Source organism: Camelina sativa, chromosome 6, assembly GCF_000633955.1.
Source record: "Camelina sativa cultivar DH55 chromosome 6, Cs, whole genome shotgun sequence".
Classification (NCBI taxonomy): domain Eukaryota; kingdom Viridiplantae; phylum Streptophyta; class Magnoliopsida; order Brassicales; family Brassicaceae; genus Camelina; species Camelina sativa.
The window spans coordinates 23,346,256-23,359,267 of NC_025690.1; the positions used below are offsets into that span (position 1 = coordinate 23,346,256).

Below are 13,012 nucleotides of genomic sequence, written 5' to 3' on the forward strand. Positions count from 1 at the left end.
GATTCTTCTCTTCATAAAAATCTGTTGTCAGCAACAGTAGTAAGACGATGACAGAGACCTTTCTTCAAAAGATCTCTCATCTTCCAACCATAGTGGTAGTCAGAGCTTTGCTACAGAGACCGAAAGAGGGGGATAGAGAGAATAACATAAATGGGCTTCATAATGGGCTTAATAGGCCCACATGAACTTATACTAGATTCTGCTTATTGGGTTTTTTTCTTTTCTTTATTGGCTCTCTACTGTGTCGTCGTCTCCTGAAGAACAACGAAAACATCTCTCATTGAGTTCCTTCACTGAATCGCTCTCTTTCCTTGCTTCTTCGATTTACAAAGGTTAGACTTTTCTGAATCCTTCAATGATCTCTCTCCGTTGTGTTCTGTAACACCTTTCTTCTGTTCGTTATTGATGGATTCCAATTTTTCATTGTATTACGACTTTGTGATGAGTTTTACTGAGCTTCCCAAAACTAGGGTTCTGCTTTTACATTAATCAAATCTCGGATTTTTTCGTTTCAATTCAATGTCTCACTGCATGATTTTTGGGTCTTTAAACCATATTATATTGACGATCTGGTAATGGGTTCAAAACCAAATTTGTAAAGACTGCGACTTTCCTACTTCAATTTGATAAATTTGATCCAAATCCGCGTCTTTTAGTACATCCCGCATTTAAATTTCACATTTTGTTGTTGTTTTGTTTGATCGTGTTCGTCTGATGAATGTTTTACTCGTGTGCATTAGCTAGAACCGTAGAAAGGAATCATGGATCCAGCTGAAATGAGATATCTGGAAGAAGAGGATGGTCCGATGATGAAGACAATGAAAGGTAGTGTCACTGGTTTTGGTGCTGGGATGATTTACGGAACCATTTTAGCGACTTGGAAAGATGTTCCAAGAGTGGAGAGAAATGTGGCTCTTCCAGGGCTTATCAGAACATTGAAGATGATGGGAACCCACGGGCTGACTTTTGCTGCCATTGGAGGTGTTTACATCGGTGTTGAACAGCTGGTTCAGAACTTTAGGTGCAAGAGGGATTTTTTCAATGGTGCTATTGGTGGTTTTGCTGCTGGAGCTTCTGTGCTTGGTTATAGAGGTAATGTTGTTTCTTCTTGTCTCATATAGTTCGTTACTGTTTTTTCATTGTGTCAGCAAAAACCAGTGTCTCGATGATTAAGTAGTTTGGAATGGTTTTGGGGAAGACCATTTGAAGTTGCTGGAACTAGCAGTATGTAGTTCGATTCATAGGTTTTAGGAGCTAAGTAGTCACTGATGGACAAACAACAAAATTGAGTGGGAGTAACAAAGAATAGTCAGAGTTTTTAATATCTAGGAAGAAATAAATTGTTCCTTGCCTCAAGTTAATGTTATTCGGTATCTTGTTTATCAAATCTTTATGATATCATAAGTGCCAAGAGTTTGGGATTGAGTACGTACAAGAGACTCTCAAAATCTCGTATATGTAAAGATTGAAAGTACATAGCTTTGAATGACTTGATGCTATAGATTTCTGCATTCTTTTGTTGCTAAACTCCATTGTAAACTGGTTTATTGTGGTGACATTTGTTATCCTTTTTTTACAGCAAGGAGCATCCCAACAGCTATAGCTGCAGGTGCAACTCTGGCTATTACCTCTGCTCTGATTGACTCTGGAGGTCAGACCACAAGAGTAGACACTGGCAGAGAGTACTATCCTTACACCGTAGAGAAAAGAGCTGAAGCTGATTCCTGATTTCTCTTTTGGTGACTGAAATTAATAAGATGTGCATTCGCTGATCCCAAGGCTCTTTGAGATAATATCTCTTCCATGTCCTCTCCTTTTTGTTGATTGTATCCGGATATGTGAAATCTTGAAACCTTTTGCTCTTGTTTCCTCATGTTTTTTTCGTCCGAATGTTTCCCACTACAATAAAAAATCAACTTTGTCTGAAAATGTATCAAAGGTTTCAGCTTTCAGTAGTCACACTTTTGCTTGCTTCTGTTAATCTCAAGCTGCATACTTTTATCTTAACCAACAATAATAGATTTGAACGTGACAAGCATAAGGAAACAAACATGAAACATTTAATCATAATCATAAATCAGACGAAGTGGATTTGGAGATCTACATGTAAAAGCAGAATTACACACGTGGCAATGTATAATTGGCTATCTTAAATTTCCTTGTGCTATGGCTAATCTAGTGGTTCTTGTCCAAGTAACTATCGCATCACAGTGACGAGTTTTTCTTTTCTTCCGGAGACCTCTACAGCAATGGCAGGGATCATAAGCCCTAGCCCTACGGCTCTTTATTTTACCAGGTAATACGAGTTCTCTCAACTGAAAGTTGATTCCTTCTCCAAGTTCTTTAATCTTGGAGAGTTCTCATCAATCAGATAAAAAGTTTACAGCTTTGATTTCTGATGCAGTAATTTTGGTGGAAAGCGATTGAAAGCGGTGAGCTGGGCGGGAAAGAGTGTCTCCGGGAAGGTAATCCGCCGGAGAAACTTGAGAATTGCGGCGGAGGTGAAATTCGTGAATGCAGAAGAAGCAAAGAAGCTGATAGCCGAAGAAGGTTACTCTGTTGTGGATGTAAGAGACAAGACTCAATTCGAGAGAGCTCATATAAAATCTTGCTCCCATGTCCCTCTCTTCATTTACAACGAAGACAACGATATTGGTAAGAAAAGAACTCGAACCTTTACTTGAACAAACTGTATGGCATTATTGTAGTTCTGAGTGGATTTGTCTGAACAAAATTGCAGGCACGATAATTAAGAGGACCGTGCACAACAATTTCTCAGGACTATTCTTTGGTTTGCCTTTTACTAAAATGAATCCGGACTTCCTTAAGTCCGTTAGAAACGAGTTTTCTCAGGACAGCAAACTTTTACTTGTTTGTCAAGAAGGTCTCAGGTTAGTAGAACAAACAAACTCTGGATTCACTGATACATCACCGAGTGTAGTATGAAGAGAATTTTAAAGTTTCTTTTCTTGTTCTTGAAAAGATCTGCAGCTGCAGCTAGTAGATTGGAGGAAGCAGGTTACGAAAACATAGCTTGTGTAACATCAGGGCTACAATCTGTAAAACCAGGTTTGATTCCATCTGGCTTCATCTAAAGAACATTCCTTAAGGTTTGGAAATACTTTGGTTTGAGAAGGATGCTGAATCGGATTTACTGATTGTTGCGTCTTTAGGGACATTTGAGTCGGTTGGTTCAACCGAGTTGCGGAATGCTGGCAAAGCAGGGCTTATTACAATTCAAGGCCAGATCTCTGCAGTCTTAGGAACAGTGCTCGTCTGTAAGTAAACTTTACCATACAGTTGAAGAATATAGAGAATGTTGTTTGGTCTTTTTGGTTATGAATTAGCCTTTGTTGAACTTGCAGGTGCTTATTTGTTCATACAGTTCTTCCCAGACCAAGCAGAGAAGCTGTTTCCTCCAACAAGCTAAGAGACAAGACAAAACAACTATTGATCCAGAGAAGTTTTCACAGTTTCAGCCTGCTTTGTATGTGTAGATGCTTAAGAGAAAAATTGAAGAAAAAACTCATATTTTTAAGATTCCAAGTAGTTACTAAGGATTTATATATATATGGTATTGAGCAAAGGTTATATGCTTAAAACAATTGAAAGAAATCAACACTCAAAAAGACAAGATTGCGTAATGTTTTTCAAGGACAAAAACGTGGATATATAGAACTAATAAATATGATCAAAGCAGAGAGAAAAACCCTACACAATAAAACAAAGCTTTAGGAGTTAGAGAGCGTGCTGTGCAGTTAAGTTCTGATGTCAAAAGTGCTAGCAATCTCTGAGGAACAACGGATCAAGAGAACTCTATAGTCAATGGTCTCTTTAGTCGCCTTGTAGGCAGTAAAGTTGCCGAATATTTCCAGTTGCTGTCACCAAAGAAGCAGATACATATAAATCATTGGATGACCAATGGAGAGAATGAACTAGAATGGGGATGTGATTTGATTACCGTAGAGCCAGTCTTTGAAATGCATGTGGAACGCTGTAATAAGTTCTCGTTTTCGGTTTTCTTCAAGAGGTGTTTCTCTTAAGGATTGCCTTGTTTCTTCCAAGTTCTTAAGCTGCTCAAAACAAAAACACAGTTAAGGGATCAGATGCTGAGATATGGATGAAAAACAAACTAGCAATTTCATATGGAAGAGCCCAAAAAAAAACATACGTTTGTCTGCTGCACTGCCTTATATGCATCTGGCAATGGAAATGGATTGTCTTTCGTGGAACCAACTGCCTCGCCCGCAAACCAGTTTGGGATCTGATCCAGAGACATTGATGTGAAAAATTAACCCATGATCACAATCTTAGTAACCAATACTACTAGTTATTACAGGAAAATTAAAATAACAAAAAGGGGAATCTTACCAAAAAGGTAGTGAACTGGTCAGGGGCCACACATGAAGCCGGTTCAGATTGTTTATCAGAGGCACCGGTAGGATGTGAGAGTGAGTCATGCGGATCAACTGCTCCCACTGCCAAGGATTCATTCCATTTGTTGATAGTTGGCTCAATTCCTACCTCGGTCATATGCTCCTCCAAGTGCGAGTAAAATGTATTATATGGAGCAACCTGGAACAAGTCAAAGTCATATTGATGCCAACAGTTACAGACAATACATCAGAAGATGTTTCAACTTAAGAAGTGACTCTAACAGCATGTTCAATTGTCGAATCACCATGAAACGTTAATATGATCATGAGTATACCAGGCTTTTAACACAAAAAAGATATAACCTAAAGATAAACAAACATATGTGGTTTATTTACTAATGTCAGCTGATTATCAGAGCGCGAAACGAGAGTTGCTTATGCAGCCCGATATAAAACTTGTAAACTAAACCCTCAATCTTAAAGAGACACATCACCTGTAGTTTGTGGTTATCACCAACGNAAAAACACAGTTAAGGGATCAGATGCTGAGATATGGATGAAAAACAAACTAGCAATTTCATATGGAAGAGCCCAAAAAAAAACATACGTTTGTCTGCTGCACTGCCTTATATGCATCTGGCAATGGAAATGGATTGTCTTTCGTGGAACCAACTGCCTCGCCCGCAAACCAGTTTGGGATCTGATCCAGAGACATTGATGTGAAAAATTAACCCATGATCACAATCTTAGTAACCAATACTACTAGTTATTACAGGAAAATTAAAATAACAAAAAGGGGAATCTTACCAAAAAGGTAGTGAACTGGTCAGGGGCCACACATGAAGCCGGTTCAGATTGTTTATCAGAGGCACCGGTAGGATGTGAGAGTGAGTCATGCGGATCAACTGCTCCCACTGCCAAGGATTCATTCCATTTGTTGATAGTTGGCTCAATTCCTACCTCGGTCATATGCTCCTCCAAGTGCGAGTAAAATGTATTATATGGAGCAACCTGGAACAAGTCAAAGTCATATTGATGCCAACAGTTACAGACAATACATCAGAAGATGTTTCAACTTAAGAAGTGACTCTAACAGCATGTTCAATTGTCGAATCACCATGAAACGTTAATATGATCATGAGTATACCAGGCTTTTAACACAAAAAAGATATAACCTAAAGATAAACAAACATATGTGGTTTATTTACTAATGTCAGCTGATTATCAGAGCGCGAAACGAGAGTTGCTTATGCAGCCCGATATAAAACTTGTAAACTAAACCCTCAATCTTAAAGAGACACATCACCTGTAGTTTGTGGTTATCACCAACGATAAGAGGTCGCTGATTGACTCCCAAAAAGAACACACATTCACGGCAATTGGCGATGCAGATTCGTTTGGTAGCTGCAATCACATGAACTCTCTCACAATGCTCAACTCTTACTGCCTGCAGAGATAATAAAATATTTTCACTGAATCTTCAACCCTGAATCTCGTTAACCAAAGACTAAAGCAGGGAAGAGTAGATTTGTAGTACCTTGCCAGCAGCTCCCAGAACGATAGTAGAATCAGAACATCCGTACACAGTTGCATATCTCAATGGTGCTAAAAGATAAATGACAGAATCATGACAATTGGCAACCTGCAGAATACATAAAACATGCAATTGAAGTGTGCATACATGAGTGAAAGAAACGGAATCAAGAATTCTACAACTGCAAAATGTGAAGGACTACTGAGTTTAAAATGCAAATTAGTGGTTCAATACGGACCTTCACTGATCTACCCTTAAGATCGGAAGCCTGCTTGAAAAGTGAAGTCTTAGAAACTCCCTCAATAATACACGGACCTCTGTCGTTGGATGAAACTTTATTAAGAGCTACGCAAGACTGTGCCATTCCAGCATCTTGATCGGAGACATTAGATTCTTTCCCAGAAATTCTGTCAGAAATGCTTTCTAAGGCGGACGCTATGTCTTTCAGAAGCCAATCATTCACTTGAGAAGCAGGAACGGGGACAGCGGGCATATCAGGATCAGAATTCGCAAAAAAAGGAGTAGCTTGGCTTAAAGAAGGTACATCAGATCCCTTATCACCATAATGAACAAGAAACCCAATGTGCTCAAAACTTTCCATAGACAGGACCTGAGGAGGAGATTCAGACCATCTAGCATGAGATATACAATCGGAACATAAGTTACTATATCCATCCAATACAAACAGTTATCCCTTCCCGAATGAGATATAAAAAGGTTAGCACATACCAAAGATTCATCTCCTTCTCCCTCCACAGGCTCTGAAAGGAGAGAAATAATATTTGTTATGTGCTTTTGTAGATACGATAACTGATGAGCTTCTTCATCTGCCGGTGATGGCATAAACCGACGGCTGTTGCTACGAACAAGCTGCATAATAATGAAACGTAATCAACTTAAGCTTTAACAGCAACAAGATTATCTCAGTACATATGATAAAAACAGAAGTGAGAACAATTATCACAAAAATATTTAAAAGCTCAGACAAGCCTTTTCATAAAACGGTCAGCAAGAATGTCACCCAATTAGAGACTTAGGCAAAACATACCAAAAGAATAAGGTCAGTAAGTCGAGTGTCTCTAAATTTTTAAGTTTGCATTGCAAAATTATAGTATAATCCAATGCAAAATGCAAAAAAAAAACAAAAACTCTCTTGCCTAGTGATAGAGCCATTACGTTTACAGTATCATTTCCCAGCGCTAATAGATCACAAGGAAACATTTATGAGCCACATTGCATAATTTAGAGAATGTAAAACGTAAAAAAAAAAAACATGCCTGAATTGGCGATAACGCCGACAAGTATCCATCAAAAGCAGAAGTAGATGGCCAAACATCAGCCACAGCAGCAGAGTCCTTATGCGTTCTAGGCAACAACTTCTTATACGATTGAATGTATAGAAACAAAATCAGATCCCTCAAATCAACTCCAACCGAATCAACTTCCTCAGATTTTTTGGCCAAAACCAGAGGATCATTCTCGCAATGTAACACAGAACCGAGAGTTTCGAGAACGAGACGCGCATTATCACCGGAGATCAAGAGCGCATCGGAAACGGCGGCAGATCCAACGCGGTTATTCGTCGCGGAAGCAGCTAGCTTTTGTTTGATCGGAGCTAGAGTTTGAATCGGGTCGGTGAAAACGAGCTTCTGGATCGGGAGAAGGCCGTGCTCGAAAGGTACACGCCTCGGGTGGATGATTGAATTCGAATTCTGAATCGGTTTCGGAGTTTGAATCGGGTCTGGGTCTGGTGGTGGTGATTGGTCGATTAGTTCTTCCGTCATTATGATTCAAAACCAGAGAAAGAGAAGACAGTTGTGAGGGGAAGTTACAGATCTTTTGAACATCGGATATGGAGAAAGAAGGAAGAGACAAGAGAGAGAGAGTTATGTTACAGTGTGTGCAACCACATGCTAATTCTCATACGCCCTCGTAAGGAATAATGGGCCATAAAAGGGCGGCCCATTAAGCAACCTTTGATAAAGTTTATTAGTTTCTCTTTCTTCTCCGACTCAGTTTTGTACCGGCGACGAGATTTAAAGTCGTCGTTCAAAGAAATGGATGATTTGTCAGCTTGCTACTCTCACTATAATTTACCGGCGAACATTCCTCCTCCGCTGCTGGGAATGGCTCCGATTCCGATTACTCCGGCTCATTCTGTCTATTTGCCAGCACACGTCTCAATCGGAGCTCGCGATGAGGTTCGTACGCTTTTCGTTGCTGGACTTCCTGAAGATGTCAAGCCTCGGGAGATCTATAATCTCTTTAGAGAGTTTCCAGGATATGAGACTTCGCATCTTCGGAGCTCAGATGGAGCTAAGGTAAATATCCTTTTTTCGGGATTTTGTAATTTGGGTTTTATGGATGGTTGGATGATTTCCTGGTGAAGAGACTGAGAATCTTACTGTGGTTGTTTTGGTAGCCCTTCGCATTTGCTGTGTTCTCGGATCTGCAGTCAGCTGTAGCGGTGATGCATGCTCTCAATGTGAGTTCAAATCTCTTCGGAACTTGCTGCTGTTTCAATTTCTAGCTGATGTTTCTACTTATGTGAATGATTGATTCGGTGATATTGCTGCATATTTTGAAGTCCTTCAGAAAGCTTAAGACATGTCTGTGATGTGTGAAGTTAAATTTAGCCGGAAAGAATGAAAATTTGGGTTTTATATAAGTAAAGTTGGTGTCTTTCTGGTTGTTCTTATCCACCCTAAGTAACTTGAAATCGTTTCAGTTTCAAAATTTGATAGCTGGTTGCATTGTTTTGGCGCGAATGAATTAGCTATTGCCATTTACTTTAGCCTGAACTATTTATGAAGACCATTAAGCTATTTTGTCTTATTTGTTTCCTTTCAGGGGATGGTATTTGATCTTGAAAAGCATTCTACTCTTTACATTGATCTTGCCAAATCAAACCCCAAATCTAAGCGATCAAGAACAGGCAAGTAGCAGGATTCTTTCTGTTCGGTAGCTGAATAAAAGTTTGATCTTCGCTTATGTGTTTATTTTCCTTTTGTTTTGTGGTAGATGATGGTTGGGAAAGCTTGAAAAAACCCAAGTCTTTGAGCACCACTACTGAATCTGGTAAGATCATTGGCACAAGCCTTCATTTTGGGGCTTCTTGTGACCTTTTGTATTTTATGTTTCTTGTATCTGAATATGGGTATTGTATTTATCGTTATAATCTTCACTATCCCCACGCTCATGCATGTTAGCTCTTTCTGGTTTAAGATTTCACACTTGAGCTATAAGTGCCGTCAACATGGTTTCACGTTTCTGAAAAGCTCACACTGCACATTCTTGCACGTTTGGGCACTAGCAGGTTTCGGCAGCTTTCACACTCCTGGAATGAGTAGTTCTGCTTACAACACAATTGGTTATTCACATGCACAAAGGTCATCGGCACTACTTGAGCACATACTTGTGATTGCTTAGATTCTGTTTCTTTGTTGCACTCACTTTTCCTGTATCTCTTCCCTGAAATCTAACTTACTTAAGGCTTAGCTGAACTGGTCCTAGCTCCCATGCCCTGGCTATGAGAGAGCTTGTTCTTCCTTAGCTATTAACTCAGGAAACTCTTTGTCTCACTATATTCTTTTTGCTCCTTCAGTCAAGGAATTGCTAATGTTGCTGGGAGGGCACCGACTACTGGAAAATCTGTAAGCGTCTGCCTATTTTATACTTTCATATGAAGATTGCATTCTGTTTGGACAAAAAAACAGTGAGGTAGACTATCTATTACCATTGGACATGACGATCTTTGTTCTTTTGACAGAATAATGTGGCAGATCCTTGTCCAACACTTTTCATAGCGAATATGGGACCAAATTGCACTGAAGCTGAGCTAATTCAAGTTTTCTCGAGGTAAGGATACTCTGTTCTCCACGCAAAACTGTAACCAGTAGAGATAGTTTTCACTCTTTTTCCTGTCAGATGCCGTGGATTCTTAAAACTGAAGATTCAGGGTACATACGGGACTCCTGTTGCATTTGTTGATTTCCAGGTACAGCTCTCGCAATATCTTTTTCTGAAAGAGAAGAGAGAGATCCTATTTTGTTTAAAGAGTGAACTGACTCTGTCATGTTTGCTTTGATATGTGGCTTCGGCAGGACATCAGTTGCTCAAGTGAAGCACTACATACTCTTCAAGGCACAGTACTTTACTCATCCCTCACTGGGGAGGGTTTGAGGGTGCAGTATCCTTCACTACTATCCCCATTATAATTCTTCGTGTTTTTTTCTCATGGGACTTTACCGATATTCCAAGAATTGACTTAACTGCAATATCAGATATGCTAGATCACGGATGGGAATGCGTAAGAAGATTAATTAGTGTTAAAATTGATTATGCTCTGATTCGTAAAGATAAAGTAGAATGCCATGCTCAAACGGCCTAGGTACTGAACTTTGCTACATGCATATGTAGTTACAGACTTACAGTACGCAGATGTATTATTTATCATATTGATGTAAGGGACCATGTTGAAAAGCAAGTTTCATGTAAGAGCTTTGAAACGATACTGAACCACGGTTCTTTTATACATATACTTCTTGGGTAAAATAGCACTTCGTTAGAAGGTATTAAAGTGATCCACAGGGTTGCACACAAGTGGTCGAGCCATCTCAGCAGAAAAACCAGAACCTTGGCTCAGATCGACCTTCTGTCCATCAACACTCTTCCAGTCGAAGCGCTGCACCAATGAACCCACACCTATATGCATCATATTCATGGCAAGGGATGCTCCTGGACATCCTCTTCTTCCACTCCCAAACGGAAGGTAACGGAAATTCTGTCCCTTGAACTCCATCTGATGTTCACCTATCTTCTCTTCAGAGCTCTCTAGAAATCTCTCGGGAATGAATCTGTCTGCATCCTTCCATAGTTCTGAATCTCGCATGATTGCATAGACATTTACGAGTACACGTGTTTTTGACTTGACAAGGCACCCGTTCACCTGGCAGTCTTCTGCGCATTCTCTTATGATCAGAGGAGCTGAAGGGTGGAGCCTCAAAGTTTCCCTTAGGACAGCTCGGAGGTAAGGGAGGTTAGGAACGTCTGATTCATTGACCATTCTTTTACTTCCAACAACGGTATTGATTTCTTCTCTTAACTTGTTGAACGCTTGTGGATGGTTTAGTAGTTGCCCCATTGCCCACTGCATTGCTGCTGCTGATGTATCTGTTCCCGCCATGAAAACATCCTAAAGAAGTTTCACGAAACAGAGTTTTATCATATCAGAATAATCAAATTGACAATTGGATTCTATTGACAGGCAAGAGGAAACATACCAGCAGGAAAGATTTCATGTCATTCCTCGTTAGCTTCATTTCAGCAGTGGGATCTCTGTAAGTTTCCAACAATATATCCAAAATGTCCTTTCTGGTACCATCTTTCTTTGTCGTGTTTGCCTCACGTTCCTTCATAATCCTCTCTACAAGCAGGTCATATTTTTCGATTACAGCCACTAATCTCTTCCCGTTCCCGGAAAAATCCAGTACCTTGAATGGTCCCAACAAATCTCCTACACTGATCTTCCCCGCAAGCTCCAAACTTGTCTTCACCAGCTTCCTTATCTCTTCCGCTTTATCATCAGTACCTGAACACCTCGTGCTCATCGCCATCCTGCAGATGACATTGTTGGTGTATTTTATGAACTGGCTACTCAAGTCACAAGGCAACCCTTCTCTGCAACACTTAGCCACAGACTCGACCAGCTTCAGTTTCTCCTCCTCACGGATGTCAGCGAATTTCTCCAGCTGTGGGACAGCAAGAAGCTTAGTCATGCACATCTTTTTCATGAACCTCCAGTAATCTCCATATTGCGCAAGGACGAATCTGGACCCTCTATACTTGAAATGCTCAGCAGAACCAAACTCAGGTCTCGAGGAGAAATTAAGCTCTTGCTCCTTGAAAATCTCTCTCGCCACCGAAGAGCTTGAGACCACAACGCACTTAGAAGCGCCGAGACGTATCTCCATGAGTGGGCCATACTTGCGAGCTAGATTCTGGAATGAGACAGGCAATACTTGGCCTATCAAATGAAGGTGACCAATGAATGGTAAAGCTGAGGGCTGTGGCAGCTTCGTAGCAGCCATTGAATCTTGTTTCTTCAAGAACCATTTGAAGAGAGCATAAAGCATGAATGCAAAAACAAAGGATTTGATGAAGATAAGGTTAGTGTTTAATTTTGGATCCATTGCAGGTTTTATTGATACAGTTTTTAATGTGTGCTTGTATTTATAGTTTAGTAACCAGACACAGACGAATCTTGTTTATTAGATTCTCATTGTAAAGAATACAAACAACAGATGTGACCTTTTACCAAATATGTGTGAGTCTGTGACGTAACATATATGAAAAAAGTGTTACATTCAGGATATTGATATTGTTTAGAAACAAGAAGGCCTTCACCAAGATTGTGACAATTACAGATATCAAGAAATCTCAGGCTAAAAGAACATCTGCAATTTCCACCAACAAAACCAAAATTGGAAACGTCTGTACAATCTGTTTACTTGAATTTAGAAGACATCATCATACATGTCTAGTGAGGGAAATTACAAAAGCCTAAAAGCAAAAAAGGTTCTCAACATAAATCCGTGAACTATCTAACAGTTATCTCCCCTATGATGCTATCATCAGAAGATGAATCTCGTACTATGTCTTATCATCAGAAAAATGATAGAAGCTACCTGCTATATATCATCAGAGTGATGATTGACCCCTTTCTAGTAATATATCATCAGAGTAGATGATACCAAAAAGTCTTAACAAATCCACACGCTCATGAAGATATTACCAGTAGATGATCCACCTCTCTTTGATATCCTCAGAAGATGATGTACTCACTGTGCAGTCAATGTCATCATCGCATCGACATTAGCGTACGAACCCTTTTCTCCCTTTCTGCTCTCTTAGCACTAGGAGTGCTCTTCATTTTCTGAATCTCTTCCATCACAACCTTCTCGACTTTATCAATAGAGTTGAGGAGCTTCTTCTGTGGAGTGAGGGCATCTTCTTCCCCTGTATTCTCTCTAGTGATATCAAGCAGAATCTGATGGACTTTAGCAGTTGAGGGTGGCCAGGGACGCTTGAACCCAACCGATGG

At 40.0% G+C, this 13,012-nt stretch overlaps 6 protein-coding genes across 8 annotated transcripts in view; 3 read left to right on the forward strand and 3 right to left on the reverse strand.

Annotated features, from left to right (window-relative positions):
* LOC104793141 (outer envelope pore protein 16-3, chloroplastic/mitochondrial) lies at window positions 230–1,959 on the forward strand. 2 transcript variants are annotated; one of them, XM_010519433.2, is made up of 3 exons: window positions 230–332; window positions 741–1,092; window positions 1,580–1,959. In XM_010519433.2, the coding sequence occupies exons 2-3, from the start codon at window positions 762–764 to the stop codon at window positions 1,726–1,728; spliced, it is 480 nt and encodes a 159-aa protein (XP_010517735.1). In that variant the 5' UTR covers window positions 230–332; window positions 741–761; the 3' UTR covers window positions 1,729–1,959. The 2 variants fall into 2 exon arrangements, with proteins under 2 accessions (XP_010517735.1, XP_010517736.1); XM_010519434.2 differs by having other exon boundaries at window positions 745–1,092.
* LOC104793143 (rhodanese-like domain-containing protein 9, chloroplastic) lies at window positions 2,187–3,546 on the forward strand. Its single transcript, XM_010519437.1, has 6 exons — window positions 2,187–2,296; window positions 2,405–2,655; window positions 2,741–2,891; window positions 2,984–3,069; window positions 3,174–3,278; window positions 3,366–3,546. Exons 1-6 carry the CDS (start codon window positions 2,250–2,252, stop codon window positions 3,428–3,430), a joined length of 705 nt encoding a protein of 234 aa, XP_010517739.1. The 5' UTR covers window positions 2,187–2,249; the 3' UTR covers window positions 3,431–3,546.
* Window positions 3,578–7,779, reverse strand: LOC104793142 (TBCC domain-containing protein 1-like). The gene is made up of 9 exons (XM_010519435.2): window positions 7,188–7,779; window positions 6,640–6,780; window positions 6,149–6,520; window positions 5,914–6,018; window positions 5,683–5,823; window positions 5,184–5,387; window positions 4,984–5,076; window positions 3,962–4,073; window positions 3,578–3,878 (listed from the first exon to the last, which is right to left on the reverse strand). The coding sequence occupies exons 1-9, from the start codon at window positions 7,692–7,694 to the stop codon at window positions 3,835–3,837; spliced, it is 1,719 nt and encodes a 572-aa protein (XP_010517737.1). The 5' UTR covers window positions 7,695–7,779; the 3' UTR covers window positions 3,578–3,834.
* LOC104793145 lies at window positions 7,915–10,423 on the forward strand. Of its 2 annotated transcripts, none has more exons than XM_019226783.1 (10): window positions 7,915–8,231; window positions 8,333–8,395; window positions 8,761–8,845; window positions 8,932–8,988; window positions 9,224–9,299; window positions 9,515–9,563; window positions 9,680–9,768; window positions 9,838–9,907; window positions 10,014–10,099; window positions 10,194–10,423. In XM_019226783.1, the coding sequence occupies exons 1-10, from the start codon at window positions 7,968–7,970 to the stop codon at window positions 10,234–10,236; spliced, it is 882 nt and encodes a 293-aa protein (XP_019082328.1). In that variant the 5' UTR covers window positions 7,915–7,967; the 3' UTR covers window positions 10,237–10,423. The 2 variants fall into 2 exon arrangements, with proteins under 2 accessions (XP_019082328.1, XP_010517741.1); XM_010519439.2 differs by having other exon boundaries at window positions 9,227–9,299.
* Window positions 10,325–13,006, reverse strand: LOC104793144 (3,9-dihydroxypterocarpan 6A-monooxygenase-like). The gene is made up of 2 exons (XM_010519438.2): window positions 11,193–13,006; window positions 10,325–11,104 (listed from the first exon to the last, which is right to left on the reverse strand). The coding sequence occupies exons 1-2, from the start codon at window positions 12,099–12,101 to the stop codon at window positions 10,475–10,477; spliced, it is 1,539 nt and encodes a 512-aa protein (XP_010517740.1). The 5' UTR covers window positions 12,102–13,006; the 3' UTR covers window positions 10,325–10,474.
* LOC104793146 (protein POLYCHOME) overlaps window positions 12,770–13,012 on the reverse strand; it is a 4,201-nt gene continuing 3,958 nt past the window's right edge. Inside the window, exon 4 of the mRNA XM_019246429.1 lies at window positions 12,770–12,994. Within this exon, the coding sequence (XP_019101974.1) occupies window positions 12,770–12,994 (225 nt within the window). The remainder of the gene's footprint in view (window positions 12,995–13,012) is intronic.